This window comes from Chinchilla lanigera, unplaced genomic scaffold (assembly GCF_000276665.1).
Source record: "Chinchilla lanigera isolate Chin_1 unplaced genomic scaffold, ChiLan1.0 scaffold00009, whole genome shotgun sequence".
Lineage (NCBI taxonomy): Eukaryota > Metazoa > Chordata > Mammalia > Rodentia > Chinchillidae > Chinchilla > Chinchilla lanigera.
The window spans coordinates 18,031,380-18,052,344 of record NW_004955410.1 but is presented as its reverse complement, the minus strand read 5'-3'; the positions used below and the strand labels follow the sequence as shown (position 1 = coordinate 18,052,344).

Here is a 20,965-nt window from a genome sequence, read left to right as displayed (position 1 = left end):
CTCAGCGGCAAAAGCGCCTGCCTGGCAAGTGCAAGGTCGTGAGTTCGGTTCCCGGTACCGGAGAAAAAAAAAAAAAAAAAAAAAAAAAAAAAAAAGGATTTTCTATTAAATCTATCTTTTGAAATCATTTATAGCTATTGTTTTATAGTTGATTTGGGGTAATGTAATGTTTTAAAAAATTATGAAATAATGAAATAAAAACATTTTTATTTTATTTCAAAATAATTCTCATTGTATTCTAAGTTACCTCAATAGCATTATCTAATGCATACAGAATAAAAACTAATTTTAGTTACTAATGAAGAAACATTAGCATAACAGAATGATTTTGGATAGATTTTTCAAATTGATCTGAGAAACATTACCACACTTTCTGCTGTTTTTTAGTGGCTAATTTTCTTTCTTTATTTATTTGGATTTTTTTTTTTTTTCTGTACTAGGAATCAAACTCAGGACCTTGTGCTTGCCAGGCAGGCACTTGTGCTGCTTAGCTATGTCCCCGGCTAGTGGGTAATTTTAAATTGTGAACTTTGGACCATAAAGGAATCACTAGGCCTTTAAATTGGAAATATCAGGAATAAATTCTTCCATATTAGCATCTTTGACAGTTCGGGATGATCAAGAAGTATGTGTAGCTTTGGTCCAATTAACACATTTTTCACTTCATCTTCACTGGTCATTGAGAATTATCATCATTTCTACTTTGATGTTAGTCATAAGTCACTAAAACATTATAAATTGCATTTTCAAAAAACATACATGTATATTGGTAAATATATAATGTATGTATCTTCCTTAATAGTTTCAGGGAATGAGACTCATGCACGACGATAAACTTCACTGCATACTTTTAGTACTAAATACAATATGTAAATTTGAGTTTCATTAACTTACTGCCATTTTAATACTGAAAACTCCTACACGTGTAAGTGAGAAGAAATAGCTGGGGATAATGGTGTTTTATATCCTTAGGAATCAAAAGGCAAACGTTACAAAAACATTTAAACATCTTATTGACTTTTATCTGCTATCCTGGAATCGGATACCTGATTCCACAAAATAGAATGAGTGTTTTGTTGAGCTTAGCACAAACTGTTGGCTTTGTAGGCAGAAAAGCACTGAAGAGAAGTCTTACTTGCAAAGGGAATTGGTCATTTCCAAGTTATTTTTCTTTCTTGAGTTATAATAGAAGAGAATTCCTTATCATACTTGCTCAGGTAAACTAGGGGCCTTCTGATTGATTGCTGTGACTTGCTTGTTATTTTGAAAATGTAACCTATTACAAAGTTCAGTTTGATTACATTGCACTTACCATACCTTTCTCATTTGATCTGTCTCTGAGTATATAGTGCAAGAGCACAGTCCAAAACAATGACCCTCCATATTTGGAGAACATTAGTTACTTGATTCTTAAATATTAATTTATGTTCCTATCTATTTTAAATGTTCTTTAAAAGTGACTATGACTGTTTTCTGTGTACTAGAATGATTCTGTATTTTAAGAAAAGATTTTTATAATGTGTATAAAGGTTTATATAATGTGTGATTTTTATAAAAGTATTTTATGTGCTGGGGATACAGTTCAGTAGCACAGCGCCTGCCTAGCAAGTGCGAGGTCCTGAGTTCGATTCACAGTACCAAAAAAAGTCTTTTATAATAGCAATAAAATTGTGAATATTCTTATATAAGATCACGAAATATTAACTAATTAATTTGTTTTTAATCATTATAAAATGACTTGAAAAAAATTTGGTATTCTTTTTAAGAATGATTTTCTCAGAATCATGCACATGAGTCAAAAAAGGAAAAATATTGAGACTACATTACCTGTTGTTCATTGCCTTCCCACTGCTGACACATTTACACTCAGGAGGATATGAAAGTTACCTAAGGATCTAAAATTATGTTTGCTCATGTTCTCTTTTATTTTCTCTTTTGTAATTTCTATCTTTTCCCATTATTTCTATGATACACATAGGCACAAATGGTTTTGAGAAATCCGAGAATTTGAGACTTCTAATGGAGTCAATATTTTAATTGATAGGAATTTGGTGGAGTACATATTTCTTAAATACACTGAAAGTTACTTTTTTACAAATTTCCAAGTAATCTGCATGGAATGGCCCCTCCCACAGTGTAAGTTTGCCTTCAATACAATAGCTCAAAAGACTAACCATGTTTGTTGAAGCAGGTGCATTTTCTAGTTTATTGCAAATTTATAATTTATTGTTAAGGTAACAAGATCTGAGTTGGGAGAACAGGTTCATAATTAGCTTCACATTTACTTGAAATGATCAATTAAATTAAACTGAGTTGATAAATCCTCCTTTTGCTGACATTTTCTAATATAAATTATAGAATAAAATATTGGGGAACATAAATGCTTCATGCATGGATTTTTAAGTAATACTGCAGTACAAAAATAATACCAAAGATACCAAAGTGTGTATTCATGAAGTATGGTTATTACAAACAAGTTAGAAGTTACTAAAAATTGTTTTTCCAGGCTGCAAATACAATTTAAAAACCATCAGTAGCACTGCAGCCAGAAGATGAAATTTTATTTTAGTGAGTTAATTGTGAAGCCATCCAATCTTGTAACTTTGAGAATACTGTGTAGCTGTGTACATGTAAATATGTACATGTATTAAGCAAAATAATAAGTGAAAAATATCCTTGCTTCCACCTTTAAATGTTTAGAGCAGAATGCAGAACTTAACTCAAGCTCCCAAAGTAATCTTTTTAAACAAGGAGATAAACAAGAGCAAATCTGATGGCATGTAGTAAAGTCGTTGATCTTTCAGTCTTTTCTCAATATAAAAAGATATAAATATTTGTAATTAAAACAAGTTCTCATTTTGAATCAGACCAGTGCTGGGCGGCTGAGCTTTGTCCCCAGCCCTCATTCTGAATCAATATGCTGAAGGTATTCGTGAATCACACTAGCTTTTCTAACTATCAAATAATATGGTATGATATACGATGTATAGTCTGAACACAGTTTAACCCATCTTAATTTTGTATATTCAACATGATTTCTAAGCTATAAATTTCTATGAATAGCAATACCTTTCCTTCCTTGAACAGTAAAAGGCAAGACTGGAATTGAAACAAGTATCTGCCTATTTTTATTTAAAAATGTGATTACAAGATACTTTCCAAAGTTCTGAAATAGGTGATCTAATTTTCTTTCCTTTCAGAAAATATTTTCTTTAGTGGGCTATTAAAATACAGTTGTTATGCTATTGCCTAAAAATTTGCCTATTTTGTAAATTGGGATGGTCTTAACATTTATTTTACCATCATTAGGAGCATAGTAAACTCCTAAGTTTCAGATGAAATTGTCTTGTGGTTTTAATGATATGAAGCAAAAACTCACTACCCAACTTTTATTATAATAAGAACACTTAACAAGAGATTTGCCCACTGAGAAATTTCTAAGTGTACAATAAAGTATTGTTAACAATAGAAAGTATAGAAATTGTTTTACAGCAATTTTCCAAAATTTATTTTTTTTTCTACAACTGAATATTTAGGGAGTATTACAGTATAGCTGTGGCTATGGAACAAATATGTGAAAGCATCTCACAGAGAACCACCAACCCCACACATTAATGTAAGAGTGCTTTCAAATCTACAGATGAATAGTAAACTCTCCTGGAGAACGCATGTTCTAGTGACCAACAAAGAAAACTTATTCATCATTAATCTCCACAAATCATTTGATATTTCAATTTGTTAATGTCCATAAAAATAGCATAAATACATTTAGGAGCCAGCCACACTTATTTCATTGTAAAATGTTTATACCAATTGATCCTTCAAGTGAACCTTTTGAGACTGTTAGTTGAAACTTGTAGTACACAGTACTGAATTCTCTCCAGGGAGTCCGCTTTCCAGATCTGCATTCCCTCACACGTTCTCACGCAGAAATGGCTGGTGAAGTACCAGGCCACAGCTGCCGGTCGTTGCCACCTGCCTGGGTGAAGAGCCAGTGCCATGCACATCTCCGCCTTTTGGCTGTTGCCAAATCTCTTGCACTTGCTTGTCCTCAGCCACAGCTGCACCTTCTATCCTCGGGGCCGTAAACAGTATCCCCAACTGTGTACTTGCTCCCATTTCAGAATGTAGATAGAAGTGTCCTCCCTGTCCAGCTTTGCATTTTAGAAATTTCTCTTTGTGACTATTCTGTCAGGATACTATAGATGGGCGATGTGGGGAAACGCACGTGTTGTACTCTTACCTAAGACTCATACGTACTACTTTTAATGAAGGGAAGAGATAATTAAATTAGTAATGACGTATGCGTAGTATAACATACGAACTTTTTTAAGTGTGTATAAACAACTCAACAAAGCAGGTGATACTAATTCCAATTTTAAAAATAAGCAAACTGAGGCTCAGAATGAGTACATACTTTTCTGAAGTTATGCTTCCATAAATGAACAAAATAAGGCATGAATCTCTAGAGAAAACTGCATGGACTGAGTGGATTAAGATACTGAGGTAAAGAAAGGTCAAGTGTTCAATCCATTTAGCGATCGATTTACAGAGAGTAAGCTGCTCTGACAGTCACACGGGTTTATGTTTGGGGGTAGGATGCTGCTGAAGAACCAGTGGTGACAGTTTTAAGAGAAAACAAGAATGAAAAACAGATGAAAGTGCATCATGGAGGAGAAGAACAACGGTGAGTCAAACGGATGTTCGGCTTCCTCCAGGGGCAGTGAGTCCCGTAGTAAATCTTCCTGCTAGTGGCATGCTTTGAAGATATTTTGTAATCTTCAGTGCCAAATATTTGAAAAATCGGAGAGAAATATACAAACCACTATAGAGATATAACTGGCAAAACCTGCCTTAGGAAGCATTAGAAAACATAACTCAATAATTATTAAAGGAATTTGAACAATTATTTAAGAAGTTTGTAGTTAAAAAGACTCACCACAGATTGGGCAGTTTTCATTCAAGTGCTATCAGTTTTTTTAAAGAAACTTAGAACGGCACACTTTTTTTTTTTTTTTCATAAAAGCGGCAATGTTATTTTCTGCAACTTACAATGAGACAGTATAATTTTGATTATAAAAAGTAGACAAACTGTAGGAAGGGGAAAAAAAAAAAAAGCTCTGTTGTGGTCCTGAACATAGGTGCAGATTTTCTAAGCAAAATGTTAGTAAACCAAATCTAGTTGTCTATGAAAATATTAGTAAATAATGACCAATTGACGTATGTGAAAGGATTATAAGAATGGTTTCCTAATGGGGAAGTGTATGAATCCATAATTACTCACAGCAATTGAACGAAAGCGGACACATCGTCACCTCAAAATGTGTAGAAAATTAACATTTTTATACTAAAAATAATATTATAGGAGTGGAAGAGAACTTTATTTGCCTCACAAAATGTGTCAAACAAACAAACAAAAAGAACCATGAAATTTCCTACAGCAAATGGCATCCTAAATAAGCAAATACTGGGAGTATTCCATTTAAATCCAGGAACAAGATATCAAATGCTACAAACCTTTGTATGAGATGATAATTTGGAATTATGGTCAGGATAATGAAGCAGAGTATGACATGGTAATTATAAAAATTGGCCATCATTGATCCCACTGTTTTGATCATATGATGAAATTTTGTACAAATCCAAACACTTCTACAGACAAAATACAGGCAATAGTAAAACAGGAGTACTATAACTCTTTATAAAATCAGTATACAGTAGTAGAACCTAAATACACTAGCAACAAATTTTTAATATTAATATTAGTAAGCATAATTTCAAAAATATCTGAAATAAGTATTATAAAACAAACACAACCAACTATAAAAATATACATATAACATTTTGAGCAGGAAGCTTAAATTTTTTGGAGGAACATGGATGATTATCCACAGATATGAATCATCCTGTATTCATCGTTAAATAAGTTTACAGTACAGGTGTCATTTATCCCAAAACTGATCTATAGGTTAACTACAATTTCAATAATTGTGACTCATTTTTATTTGTTTTTATTTTTATAGATGTTTTAAATGTATATAAAAAGTCCAAAAATATAATAGCTATGATTCACCACACTGTGAGATGTAATCTTAGCAGAAAATGATAGCATATTAAGAACGTGATATTGGCGCAAAGATGCAAATACATGAATAAAGCTGAATAAAACACAAGAATAAACAATAAAAATATGCAAATAAACATATCTTATATAAAATTAGATTTAAGATTAAACATATCCATATATAAAATTAGATTTACATGGTAGAAACTGAAGTGTTCAATGGTTAAAAATGGTTAAAGATGGTTAAAAATAAGTAGAAAACTTCGTTGCACAACAAAAGACAGGAAGAGAGGTAAGGAAAGAGGGAGGGAGAAAGGAAGAGAAGAACAAATGAAGGAATTGAGGAGGAAGGAAAAAATGAAAGAAACATGAAAGGAAAATGAATGCAGAGATTCCTACTTTCGCCCACACCAAATTGAAAAATTGTACATCAAAAATTACTCTGTAATTTTAAGAGAATATATGGATTCCTCTTCTGACCTCTGAACACAGAAGCTTTCAAAATGATAGCCATGTATCAAAAGATTGATATACTGAGCACATTAAAACTGAAATCTTATTTGTTAAATACATGTTAAATTGTTCTAAGTGCAAAATATACTTTAAAACTACAAACCATAAAAGAATAAAGTCAGAACCAGTGAAGACTTTTTACCAGTGAGAAAACACAGGAAGCATTAGAGGACGACCTCTGTCAGGTGTACCAACTGTACATTTGTACAACTTCTTTGAACAACAAATTGGTATTGTCTTATATGATTGCATATCTTACTCTGAAAGAAACCACAGCTGAAGCCACTAGGATGTACATATCAGAAGGCATATTTTATAAGAAAACAAAGCTAATCCATCCAAATGCCCACTGACACGGATTTTAAAAAGCATGTTTATATCACTGGTATGTTACACGGCTGAAGCAATGAAAAAGAGCAGTTCCACATGGAAGGAACTTCGGTTTCAACACTGATGGATGTTAGTACCAAAGCTGAGTGGAGAAAAGAAGAAAGTGGTGTTGGTTATAGCACGCACTTGGCATGTGCAGAACAGTGCTCACCTTGGTGAGTGAAGAAGACCAGTGCTATGGTGGACGAGCAGAAAAGTACTGTGGAGGTTAATGAAGATATCTCACCTTATGAAGGGGCAGTTGGCACATAAGTATTTATTGTGCTATGCGTAATATAAGCAAACCGTACGGTAACAGATTTGAAGAAAATGTTTTAACGTAACTAAATATGGAAAAATATCCACACATAATACTGTCCATAAAAAAAGTGCCTGGAAATTTCTTGCTTTAGGACCTGGGATGTAGCTCAGCAGCACAGCTCCTGCCTGGCAAGTGCAAGTCCTGACTTCAATTCCCAGTACCAAAGAAAAAAGGAAAGAAGGGCTGGGGATTTAGCTCAGTGGCACAGCGCCTGCCTGGCAAGCACAAGGTCGTGAGTTTGATTCCTGGTACTGGGGAAAAAAAAAAAAAGAAATTTCTTGCTTTAAATGACGAAGGATATTATTACGAGATGGTGGATTTCATTTAATTTTTATATATTTGTATATATGTATAGTTTGTATCACTTTGAAAATATTTTAAATAATGTAAATTTAAATGCAAAATATCACATGTGGAACATCAAGACTTTATGACAGAGCATCACAGGATAACTCAGCTGAAAAGAGGAGCAAGCCTTTGAAGATGATGTTCTCAGAGGAGACTGTACAAGTGCAGGGCACCTAGGAATATATCCTCAGCGCATTAGTAGAAAGGGAAGTGAGGTGTTACAAAAAGTGATGCAGTATTCTCTCATTGTCAGCTAAATTATGCCATGTTGTTCAAATAAACTCTTTTAAGGTTGCAAAGAAATTGGGACCTTCATGGGCCACGGTGGGACACATTCAGAGAGACAGGATGATGTCACGGAGCATTTCCTCTAGAGAAGCCCCCGAATGTGCATACATGTTCACTGAATTGTGCTTCAAATATTATTAATTACAGTTCTTTTTAGAATCGTGAAATAGTAGGAATGTTTGAAAAGTGTGTAAAAAGAAGTGATTGATGTAATGTTGGAGTCTACTTACATCATCCTGTGACACTGAATCATGATATGGAATGGTTGGCATATTACTTATGTTCATGGTGTGTGCTAATACAGGAGGAGCTCTTAGACATATTTGAAGTTTAAAATATCTCCACACATATAGGTAAATGAACAGTAGTTATACCACCATCTCCACTATATTAAAAGTGTTAAAATATGTGTTTAGTAAAGCCTTACATTTTTCCATTCATATATATGACTATATATATTCATATATTTATGAATAAAACACAATGTATAGAAATATTACTTGGTTTGCTGCATATTACATTATTCCCAATGATTATCTCTGAGCCAAAGTAGAAGAGACAGTTTTCTGTCCTATTTCAGTTTCTCTTGCGATAAAAGAGGCATGTGTGACTGTAAAAGTGTCTACCTGTCTTGTGACTATAGCAGCTGCAGCAGTGGGTATTTGTCACAACTGACCCAGGAATTAAGCATGAGTGGTCCTAAGGGGCACGCACTGTTGACCAGGTCCAAAGATAAGATGAAATGTGGCTCCTATATCCAGATTCTCATTCAAAGGAGAATGCCAAAACACTTGGCTAGAGCCCCATTTGCAGCTTGATTAACTTCTCTCAATAGGAAAGAAAGCAGCAAAGTATTAAATGCACTCTATTTAATGATTTGGTAATCACATCTACAAGATTCTTCAAAGGAGAAATTTTGATGAATAGAAATTATTAAAGGAAATAACATAGCATATATCATTCTGTATTATATTAACTGGTACCCCATCTGGAAGAATATGTTCATTAAAATTATAATTTATTATTTTGCTTCTTAAATTTTAGAGTTTATAAATATACAATACACTCATTATAGAATTTAGAACACGCAATTACAAAGTACTTTTAAAGAACAGAACCTGGGTCATATCATTACTGACTTCCTTGAATTGCACATAAAATATTAATGAAATAATTTATGGAATTCATAAAAATATATAGTTTCCCCGGACAAATGCTAAGAGTAAAACATGAACAGGTCCTCATCTTAAAATACCAATAATGGCCTCACATGCTTATTTTTCAGGTTAAACTTTTTCCGTGACGTTCCTGACTTCAGAGTGTTAGCCTGTGGGGGAGACGGAACCGTGGGCTGGATTCTGGACTGCATAGGTAATGGTGTCAGGGAGCCAGCGTGGCTTGAGTGAGGGTGGGAACTTTAAATTCTGTCTGTCTGTCTCTCTGTCTATCACTAGCATTTATATCTTTGGTAGGTCTTACACTGTTTGCTAGTTTAATTCTAATACCTCAAAATTTGAACAGGCATAATGATTTAAAATTATTTAGAAATATTTATTCCTAATTCATTTTGCGTAGTATTTCCTCAAACTTCAGAATCATTTTCGTATTTGGCTCTCAGAAGTCTGCTTGTGTTTTTGCCCTGACTAGAGGGATCTTAGCATAAAGGCTGTGCCAAATAGATATGCTGACCTTATTTGGATGTGAAATCTGAAAACCTTACTCTTGTGTTCATTCATATCCTTGCCAACAATCATTGTCGTCATTTCTATTTTTTTCTTTATTAGGCACTAACAGATGGGATAGTACTTTATTCCCCCATAAACTTATTACATAAACTATTAACAATTCCTTTTTAAAGATACAGAATCTAAAAGCTGGAGAAACTAAGGCCCTAGCGCTAAGTCCTGTAGCTTAAACTGACAGCTCTGAAACTTCCTTCTCTGTTGTCTCTGCGGTTACATTCAAGTTTATAAGCAAACAAACAAGATGCGATTCAAAGTAAAAGGTGAGCATGCAGCACTGGAAAATCTTGATAACTTCTGAAAATGGGCCCAGTATTTCAGATCTACACAATTGTCAAACCTCATTACTAGTTAGAAAAACATCATAAATCGGCATTTTTGAAGAGATCAATCTAAAACAAATATTTATTTTTAGGGATTATTTCAATTACTAAATTGGTTAAGTCTTTGTCAAAAATGAGCTCTTTCACAGAAAAAACAAAAAGTTTTATTCTCTCTAATAAATTAAAACAAATTACTCTTAAGTCAATGCAGACAAGAATAATCAATTTTTCATGAACTACAACATGTTCACATTTAAAATAACTACATATTATCAGTGACATCTTAGAATCTATCAGTTTAAATCTACTAATATTTCAGAAAATATTGAGGGAAAATTCTGATTTTGCCCTTCAAAGAGAAAGTGAAATAATATGAATATTTCTATATACAAATTAACTAGACTTCTAGGATTACAAGTTAATACATGGGACTGGGGATATAGTTCAGTTGTGAAAGCAGAAGATCCTGAGTTTGTCTTTTTTAAAATTTATTTTAAAAATAAAAGAAGGAAAACAAATTAACAGACACCCATTTACAAAATAGCATAAGAACAATACAAGCAATACTGAATTACAGACAACGTAGTAGGAAATTAACATTGGTTGTTGTATTATATATTGATATCTTCAAAGTGGTTTCTCAGGAAAACCAATAGAGACATGCAAGGTTGATCAAATGAGTAATCATTACCTATGCCTTCCAGTAAAGTGGGAGAAGTCAGTAGTACAACTATGTTAGCTATCCTGTATATGCATGCATACATAATTTCCCCTTCCTGAGTTTGATTCCCAAAAAAAGAAAAATAAAAGTTAAAAAATCAGCAGAAAAGTGAGGATTTACAAGTATTTTTTAGTGAAAATAGTGGGAATCGGGGCTGGGGATTTAGCTCAGCGGCAAAAGCGCCTGCCTGGCAAGCGCAAGGTCGTGAGTTCGGTTCCTGGTACCGGAAAAAAACCAAAAAAAAAAAAAAAAAAAAATAGTGGGAATCTTTGGCTCACTTTAGCCCTCAAAGTCTGTATCTTGGGATTTCCTTGCAACGTGTTTCTAAATTATCCAGTACTGTTGTTCTTACCCTCATGTACATACCGATTTTGAGGGGTTAAGGATGGCGAAAGAAAAATAAAATAATAAAGGCTTGTGAGGTTTACTGAGGTCCTATGATGATTCATACAAGAGCGTATGAAATTCAGTGATAGCAATCTATACTGCTGTAAAGCACTATGTGATGTAAAGAAAACCTGCTGGTCTCGGGTGCCAGTGTCAACGTTTTGTTCCTCAGCTTGATACAAAGCAGGACTGTGGGGAGGAGCATTCAAAGATAGTGCCAGTAATTCCCTCACTTTTAGAAGGAATCTTCTTGGGGAAACTTTATTCCTCAAAGTAAAAAGTCCCCAAAGGCGATTCTGCCAAAGGATTTCATATAGGGACCTACTTATCCCCCTCGTCACATCCCTGTCCCTGTGCTCCATGTGTGTACCCGTCTACCTCGAAGATTTTAATGGAGAAACAATATCCATACAGAGCACAGGTTTTAGCTGAGTTAAGGTACTTAATAGGTTTTTTTTTTTTTTTTAGGGTATGAGTTTTGAAAATCCCCTTTCCTTTATGAATAATTGCAGTTGTTTATATTTCATCAATTGTCATAAATGCATGAAATCATCATCATCTATTTTTATATTCATCTTTAAACGCATGATTTTCTTTTCTGTTCAGAAGTACTTAATGGAATTCTTTCTTTTAATGCCAGACTGTCTTATTTTTATTGTTGTACTCTCTGAGTTTAAACTTTTATTTTACTGTTATTTTTCTATCCCACAGAAAAGGCCAATGTAGTCAAGCATCCTCCAGTTGCTATTCTGCCTCTTGGAACTGGCAATGACCTAGCAAGATGTCTGCGATGGGGAGGAGGTAAAACAGCTGCAGAAGAACAGTTCAAATAGAACACACACACTCACACAACACACACACACACACACACACACACACACACACACACAATCTCCATGAAAACCACCCAATATTTCTTTACTGCCTGCCAGTTGCCATATGGTGTTAGCAAAAATAGTATGAATATATGACTTTGAACAAGTAGTAGTCTGGGGTAGAGGAGCAACTACCTGGTAGGGAATTAGACTATGGGTGCTGGGCTTTAATCAGGGACTAATTATCAGCTTAGTATTGAGAAGAAATTTTCATATATCTCTGGATTTGGCTTTTCTTACTTGGAAAATGAGTTAAACATGAATGACTCTAAGGTAATGTTTAGGTTTTATTTTTTTTTCTTTTTCATTAGTACATATTTGGAGAACATAATGATAGCATTCTTCAGGGAGAGTTGATCCATATGCAGAAACACATAGTTTTAAACTGTGAATGTGATTTGAAATCACTAATAAAGGAGAAAATGAAAAGACTTAATGTGCGACTTTCCAGGGAAGACAAAATGAGAAATAATACTGGAGGCCTGCCTTCTGCTAAACAGTGTAACCAGGGATATAGAAGGGAGGGGAGGAAAACAAAATGTGTGTTATTAACATCTAGTGTTATTCAAATTTATTTGCTGACTCTGAGACTTTGTACTAAGAAATAAACAGGTGCCAATTCACAAGGAAAGGCTTCACCCACATAGTGGAAGAACCAGATCATGACACACCTGTGTAAAACTCAGAATGAACTTCAGAGGCAAAAAGGGCATTAAGTTCAAAGACCAGGAGGTACCAAGGTGTCCAGCAGACTCAAGGAACTGAAAATGGATCAGAGTGTGTCCAGATAGACTATTAGAAAAAGAGGTCTCCAAATATTTTGAGGACTCACAGATAGATTGTACTTGTTTGAAGGTTACTAAACAGCATCAGATTTTGCTAAAGAAGCAAGAATTCAGTACTAAATATTTTTAGCATCTAAACTTAGGAGAAGGTTCAACCTACTAAGACTGTGTGAATCAGAAGGCCTTGGGGAGCTTGTTAAAAATATAGTGGCCTGACCCTATCCTAAATATACTGCATGGAAGTCTTCAGGGATGTGACCTGAGTAGGTGGTTCTTCCTAAACAAACTCTCAAAAGTGACTTACAACGAAGTTTGAGAATTATCGTTCCATGACAGTCTGTTCAACTTGTATGCATGTTAAGCGCACAGAGTTGAAAGCTAAGTTGAAAATTTAGTAAATATCATATTTGACATTTTTATAAGAACATGTTGTACTACATGAAAACTATCCAGCATTGCATTTAATGTCATGGAATCTACAGAGAAAAAGGTACAGCTGTTGTCTATAAGATGCTTGCATTTGCCGGTTCTCATACATGTGCACTGATTTAAAGAAAGGAAATACATACATGACTTCTTGGTATATTCTTCTGGAAAATATATTTGATATTTGTAAATTAATAAATTCTGTTTCCAATTTAGCAAGTACATTAAACCTCAGATTCTGTAAAGAAATCCAATTTATAGGGTCTAGTGAGTCATATAAAACCACATAAAAGTTACTGTTGATGGACACAGGCAAGAACTGTAGTATATATCAAAGCATATAAATAAATGTTTCCTAACCTTTTAGAGATTACATTTTCATTGAGTATATGGACAGTAAATCCATACATAATTAAATATGTAGTCACAAAATAAGGTCAGGATGATAGGAGTCTGAATAATAGAAAAGGACTATTTAGATAGATGGTGAGGAATGCCTCTCTGGGGTGGTAACACTTCAAGTGGGCCTAAAATATGAGAAGAAGGGACCAACAGCATCCAAGATTGAGAGGAGAGAAGGCAAAAAGGTTGTGGGCCACCGTAGCAACAGTGAGGTGATGGATACTTAGGGATGGTGAGTTCTGAGATTATGTGAAAATAATCAAGACCAAAATAATGCAGGGAATTGTTTGCTATTGTAGGAATTTTATTTTCTTCAAAGCACAAAATGCAATTGTAAAGGATTTTCCAAAGTACTGTGACATACAGGATTTAAATTTTTGGTAGAAAACAAACAGATCGGAAAATGTGAAAACATTTTAGGATTCGTTGTTCAAATAATAATTAAGATTGCAGCTGTCTTAACTGGAGAAGAGAAGAATGAGACCAAGGTATTGGTGGTGCACCTGAAGCAGGTAGACAGCTGGAAGAAGCCTTGCAGCCTTAGTCTGGCGAAACCTGCCAGAGGAATTAGTAGCCACTTTGGAAAAAGCAAAGTACTATATCAAGCTTCCCAAGATGAGTAATTAGGGAAATGCAAAAGCCTTTGGCTAGAGATTTTTTTTTTTTTTTTTTTTTTTTTGCTGTACAGGGGATCGAACTTAGGACCTTGTGCTTGCCAGGCAGGCGTTTATGCCACTGAGCTATATCCCCAGCCCCAAGAGATTATTTATAAAGAAATATGTCTGAGTGTAGGATTATCTCTTACCAGGACTGTGAAGTTGAGCATGTTGCTGAAAAACTGTGATTGTAGTCTTCCCTAGATTTCAAAGATAATAACAATGCCACCTTTAAGGCACTTGGACTGAGATAGCTTACTTGATTAAATGGCTTTGTCCAGTGTTTTCTGAATGCTTATGAAACCCTAGTCATTATGAGTATGATTAACATTTGTGAAAAAGATACTTTATTGTTATTTGGCTCACTCACAGTCAGTGGAATATATTGACTTAAAGCACGATTGTTAGCCAGAATATATTGCCATATTTTGGAAAAGGTAACACGGTAAGAATTTGGGTGTCCTAGGGCATTTGAAAATAACTAAATTAGCATTTTCTGAAATTTTCTGATAATAATTAATCTGTCTAGCAAAATCTCAGAGAGTGTTGGAAGCCAAATTAGTCTGGGAAGGTGAGGAGCTAAATGATAGAACTTTAAATGGAGCCCACATACATATTTGTTATTGCTATTCCTCAGAGCACTTCATTTGCCACAGTTGATATTCCTTCTTAGGTAGAGTCAGTCATTCATTTGTATCATGAGATATTGAAAACATGTTACATTTTTTTTTATTTCTAAAGCCTAGAATAATTTTGTTCTAAATCAAAATAATAAATAATCTCTTGTTTGACTAGTTAGTGTGTTTGCTTTGACATTTTGAAATGTTTGATCTTCTTGAGTTCAGGAGTACTATTCATAGTTACATATTATTCTGAAACAAGCATTATTCTGAAACAAGAATAGAAAGTACAGTTTTTCAGCAACATGCTCAAATTCACACTCCTGGGAAGAGATAATCCTACACTCAGACATGTTTCTTTATAAATAATCTCTTGGGGCTGGGGGTATAGCTCAGTGGCATAAGTGCCTACCTGGCAAGTGCAAGGTCCTGAATTTAATCCCGTGTACTGCAAAAAAAAAGGAGCAGCTCATAAATATTAGTTAAGTAGAGGACTACAATTTGGAAATTGTATTTGGAAATTAGTCCTCCACTGCAAATGTTGTAGTTCTCATTATAATAAGTAGAGTCTGTAAAATAGATTTACCTATCACCTGTTTTCTCTGTTACTTGCTGGAAGAATAATTGATATCACCTTTTTTCATATTTAGCTATAAAATATTTGAAAATAATTCATGAGTGGGCCGGGGATATAGCTCAGAGGCACAGTGCCTGCCTGGTAAGGACAAGGTCATGAGTTCAACTCCTGGTACAAAAAAAAAGAAAAAAAATCAGTATCTTAAACTGAGTGATACTACTACAATCTAGATCTGATAATTATTTTTTAATAAATTCATTTCTCTCTATTTTTATATTCTATTCCTACAGAGTTCTAGTGTTATGTTGAACAATTTTGACATAAACATGAGACCTGGCTAAAAACAACCTCAAAATAGATTCAAATCTTTATTGTTCACTCACAATTCTGCTGAAAATACACACACACTCACTCTACACACATTATATTAATTCATACATAGCTGAAAACCATTATCCTTTTTCTCTAACTCGAGTAAAACTTGAGAAATAAATGAATATATTTAACAGTCTTTATTTAATTCAGTAAGGACAAATATATATGTTCATATCTATGTATCTATGTATTGATATATATTTATATACATTATATATTTATACACATTTTCTGCTGCCTATGACATATTTCTTAAAAGAATTAAAAACTAGGTAGAAAATAAAAGTAAGAATAGAACTTTTAAATATATCTCAGTTATAAACACACATATTTATTTTGCTCTTCCATTTCAAGCCATTCAGCATTTTGCCCCTGAGGTCAATGACATTCACATTTTTATTATTCATGTTTTAAAAATGTTCTGTAAAATATTTGACATCCCTTGAAATGATACTCAAAATTTTCTATGTAATTATTGCTTATTCTATTCTTCTATATATATTCAATAGTGCATAGTTATTTTTTAATATCTATAAAATTTAAGAGGTGATGATAGGTAACAAAATCATTATTTCTAGATTTTGGCTGCTTTCGTCTTCTTATAGGTAATGAAATAATTATGTCTTTACTGCAAGTTTTTCTTCTTGAGAGAATTTACTCTTATTTGGATAAGAGAGTACCTATTCTTTTTCATCTTATCTCATTTAATTTTTCCAAAAATGTGTATGCAAACACCTCTAATGAGGACACATAGCCTCTGGCATTTTTTTACTCAACAAATAAATTATTAAGTTAAAAGTTGTAAATAGGAAAAACTATTGACAATTCTGTTCTATCTCAAAGTTTTGGGAATGTGTGACTGCATTGGTATGTGTATGTGTGTACAAATGTGTGTGCATGTGTAAAGTGATAGAAATTATCTACTTTAGTATGTCACATTAAATTCTGATGTTAGCAGCCCCTGTAATATGTGTTTCAAGCCTCATAGGCTAAGGCATTATACCTTTAATCCTCCCAATAAACCAAGGTTTCAGAGGGGAAGAAACTAAAGTACAGAGACTGTAAGAAACAGAAAGAGAAGGTGACACAGTCAGTGTTAGGCAACAGTTTTAACTAAAGCATTCTGTACTCACAGATAAATTACGAGAAACTATAATATTAAGCAAAGGTTTTCTTTTCTGCCCACATTGCCAGCTATAGTAGATCTGCATTGAAGTAGGATTCACTCATTGTTTGCTGGAGACAGTCCTAGCCAAAGGAACCTCTCACGAGAAAAGCACAACTAACTACAAGGCGGTGTACTAGTTCTAGGATGAGGCTAGTTTTGAGAACTGCCTCCTAGAAAAGCATCTGATCCATTTGGGGAGGGTGGTTTCCAGACTGCAATGTTATTGAATCTAAAACCATGCTGAAGATACATGAACAAACTAGGTAATGAGAAGAGAAGCAGCCTGATTGGACAGAATGACAAAAGCCATCAAACAAAGTACTAAAAAAGAACAGGACCTTTTATTTAAATTGAAAGTTGTTCTGTATCCCGAGGAGAAACAATCACAAGAGAGGGTGGAAAGTGTGCCAAGGCATCTAGGATTTTGGCTTTTGTACTTTGGTGGTGTCTTTCTGAGATAAGATGCACAGGAAGAAAATACAGAAGCAGATAATTATCTACATTTAAAATATACTGATGGGGGCTGGGGATTTAGCTCAGCGGCAAAAGCGCCTGCCTGGCAAGTGCAAGGTCGTGAGTTCAGTTCCCGGTACTGGAGAAAAACAAAAAAAAAATATATATATATATATATACTGATGTACAAATGTGCTGGGAATACAGAGGTAATGTTAATTTGACAGTGGGTACACTGTGAATTTGTAGTACAGGAAAGAAATATACTTTGCGAGTCAAAGTTAAGAATAACATCACGGTCTCAATGTTAATTCTTCATAGGGTGTTAGAATTAGCTTTTAATGCATTATTTAGCCTTGGAGTAATGCATGTGCAGAAACACTTAAACACTATGTACAACTTTTGCTGCTGGAGTTTTTTCTCACAGTTACTTTTTTCATTAGGTTATGAAGGTGAGAATCTGATGAAAATCCTGAAAGGTATTGAAAGCAGCACAGAAATCATGTTGGACAGATGGAAGTTTGAAGTTGTACCAAATGACAAGGATGAGAAAGGAGACCCAGTGCCTTACAGTATCATCAATAATTACTTTTCCATTGGCGTGGTAAGCTTGTCCGCTAAATCTTTTGTTTTAATCTGTCCTGGATTATTCCTCTGTGAAAACTCTCATACTATGAAAAATTTACTGATTCAAAATAATTTATTTTATCTTTGTGTCAAAAAACCTCTTTCAGTGGACAATTTAAAAATGTATAGATGCATTTAAAGTCAATATCAGCAATTGATAAATTTTTCATGTTATACATGGAGAGAAACTATATGGTAACTGGTGTTCAACCATTTCTGCCAATAAAGTGAAGCTTAGAATAGTTTGTAAAGTACTCATAAGTTTTTAGAGTATAAAGTGAAGCACTATGTTAGGGAAAATGTGAAAATATTGTATCAAATTTGATACAATACTTTTAGATTTATGTTACAGTATTATTACAGTCTACTAAAATCTATGATAAAGCTGTTGCTACTCACAAGTTGTTAGTAAATCAAATGACATTTTGTTTTTTAACCATGTAATAAAAGTAAGATATCATTTGGCAGTGGAAAATTATTCAAGTTTTAATCCTTAAATAATTAATAATTTAGGGCCTGGGGAGTAAGCTCAGCGGCACAGCACCTGCCTGGCAAGTGCAAGGTCGTGAGTTTGATTCCCGGTACTGGAAAAAAACAAACAAACAAAAATGAATAATTTAAACATTTATTTTATAAATACATATATACTTAGTTAATAATTATGAGTTAATATATTAACTATAGCACTATATTCCATTTAATGTATTTTACTTCATATAAATCTATCTCATTTCTTTCTTACATGCATACAAACACAGCACATATACACAGACATTAGTAGATGATAGCAATCACTAGTTGTGTCTATGAACTTAAGAGTCAGTCTACCTCAATTTAAGTGCCCTTGAGCAAATTATTTAATATAATGTCTATGCTTACCTGTACTATCTGGTTATTATTTCCTCTTTCAGAGTTATAAGTAATATGAATATAAATTTTAAGGCTTCAAGGTATGGCAAATCATAATAGCTAAAAACACAGGCTATTAATACCATGAAAGTTATTATTATTTGATTAAAAAATGGAAAAATGGAATTTGTATTTATCTTAAGAAACATTATGTATATATATGTATATTACTATAAATGTATTTAAGAAGCTTTGTTAGTCTACAATTTACACACAACCTAATTCACTTTTTTATGTGTACTTTCCAGGGCTTTTTATAATTTTTTCCAAAGTTAGAACATTTCATCACCCAGTCAAGGACCCTAATATCCAGTTGTAGTCACTTCTCATTCTTTCCCTCAGCTCTGAACAACTACTCCGATTTTATCTAGTATTTGTGTTTGATGAATATTTCATGTAGAAGAAATCATGCACTATGTGAACTTTCACATGTCCATTACTGAAATTAGCATAATGCTCTTGAAGTTCACCCATGTAATGCATATTAATACTGGTTTCCATTTCACTTCTGAGTACTAATAGATTAAAGGTATTATCTTTGTTACTTTTCTCTCATTGCTGGGACAAAATAACCAACACCAAATGCTAAATGGGGAAAGGTTTATTTAGTTCACGGTTTGTAGAGTTTTCAATCTGTAATTGGCAGGCTCCAAGGCAAAGTGGCACGTAGCAGAGGGTCAATAATTCATGGTGGCAGAAGACACCAAGAGCAATGAGAGAGGTGAGGGAGAGAGAGAGAGAGAGAGAGAGAGAGAGAGAGAGAGAGAGAGAGAGACTCCTTTCCTCACTTGTATTGTATGCAGGCTAGGGTGGGTATAGCACTCATACCCTCATTCCCACATTGAATAGTGAACCAATCACATCTCTAGATTCAGCTGCCTACAAAAAGCCCACTTTCAACATGACCACATGAGGCTTTGGGGGAACATCCAGACACAAAGCATTGCAGATATATAACTCTTATTGTTTATCTTCTCAAAGAGTGATGGACACTTGTATTATTTCTAGTCATTGGGTATTTTGAATTATGTCAATTTCTTTTATCTATCTGGGAGTCTTTTTACATTTTAGTTAATAATACTTTTTAACTCTAGAATTTTCATTTCATTCTTCTTTGTTATTTTTATGTCTTTAATTGGTATTTTCTCTTTGAAAAGTCATTATAGACTTTCTTTATAATTTCAGTTGTTTTGTTTAGTTTTTGACTTATTTATAGTAGTTGTCCTGGAGTCTTTCTATGCTAAATCCATTTGGGACCCATGAAAGAGCTGAAAACATGGACTTCTCATCAGAGTCCTTATTTGTTTACTTATTTGAGTTTTCTTAAACATAGAACACACTTTAATATTCCTCTGGATATTTTATTGAAAACTGGAAATTGTATCCGATATAACAACTTTGAGTTCCCATTCTCTCACATCACCTGAGTTTGATTATTGCATGACTCATCTGAGAAGAGCTCCTCTGTTAGGTGTGAATGCTGATGGCTCAGTGAGTTTTTTATTTCATTCTTGTTTCATTTTGATCCTGGTTTCCTAGATATCCTCCCTGTATCAATATGATTTACTGGAGACCATGCTTAATAAGAACTAATAAGTCTTGTCTTTGTTATTGCGTGAATCCATGTGTTCTGTGGAAATCAAAGTTCAGATAATTAGAAGAAGATTTCAGTTTTTAATATCTCTGACTCATTTGTTTTTTGTGCTCCTATCTGAGGCCACTTCTTTAAGCAGTGGTATGAAAATAACTAGACTCTCTTGCTCTCTCCTAAGTATGTACAGAGCCTTCTAGTCAGCCAGGGATATGTAACAGTTCAGCTTGGCCCATGACAACTGTCATTCCCCAGGTTCCTGTTAACATTTTGCTAGTCTGCGGGTTAGGTGCTTGTCCATATCAGTTCGTCAAGCTCAGTGTATCACTGACTTCCCTGATCATTTGCCACAGAGATCGCTACTCTCTCACACATCTCTCCGGACATGCAGGAATTCTAGCTTCCATCCTGAGTCACTCCCCTG

The 20,965-nt window shown here is 34.0% G+C and overlaps 1 protein-coding gene across 7 annotated transcripts in view; it reads left to right on the top strand.

Annotated features, from left to right (window-relative positions):
- The window catches only part of Dgkb (diacylglycerol kinase, beta 90kDa), a 627,035-nt gene that overhangs the window by 252,065 nt on the left and 354,005 nt on the right, over positions 1–20,965 (top strand). For all 7 annotated transcript variants that reach the window (XM_005377328.2, XM_013510618.1, XM_013510621.1 and 4 more), the window contains 3 exons: positions 9,190–9,275; positions 11,789–11,878; positions 17,858–18,018. In XM_005377328.2, coding sequence (XP_005377385.1) covers positions 9,190–9,275; positions 11,789–11,878; positions 17,858–18,018 — 337 coding nt within the window. The remainder of the gene's footprint in view (positions 1–9,189; positions 9,276–11,788; positions 11,879–17,857; positions 18,019–20,965) is intronic.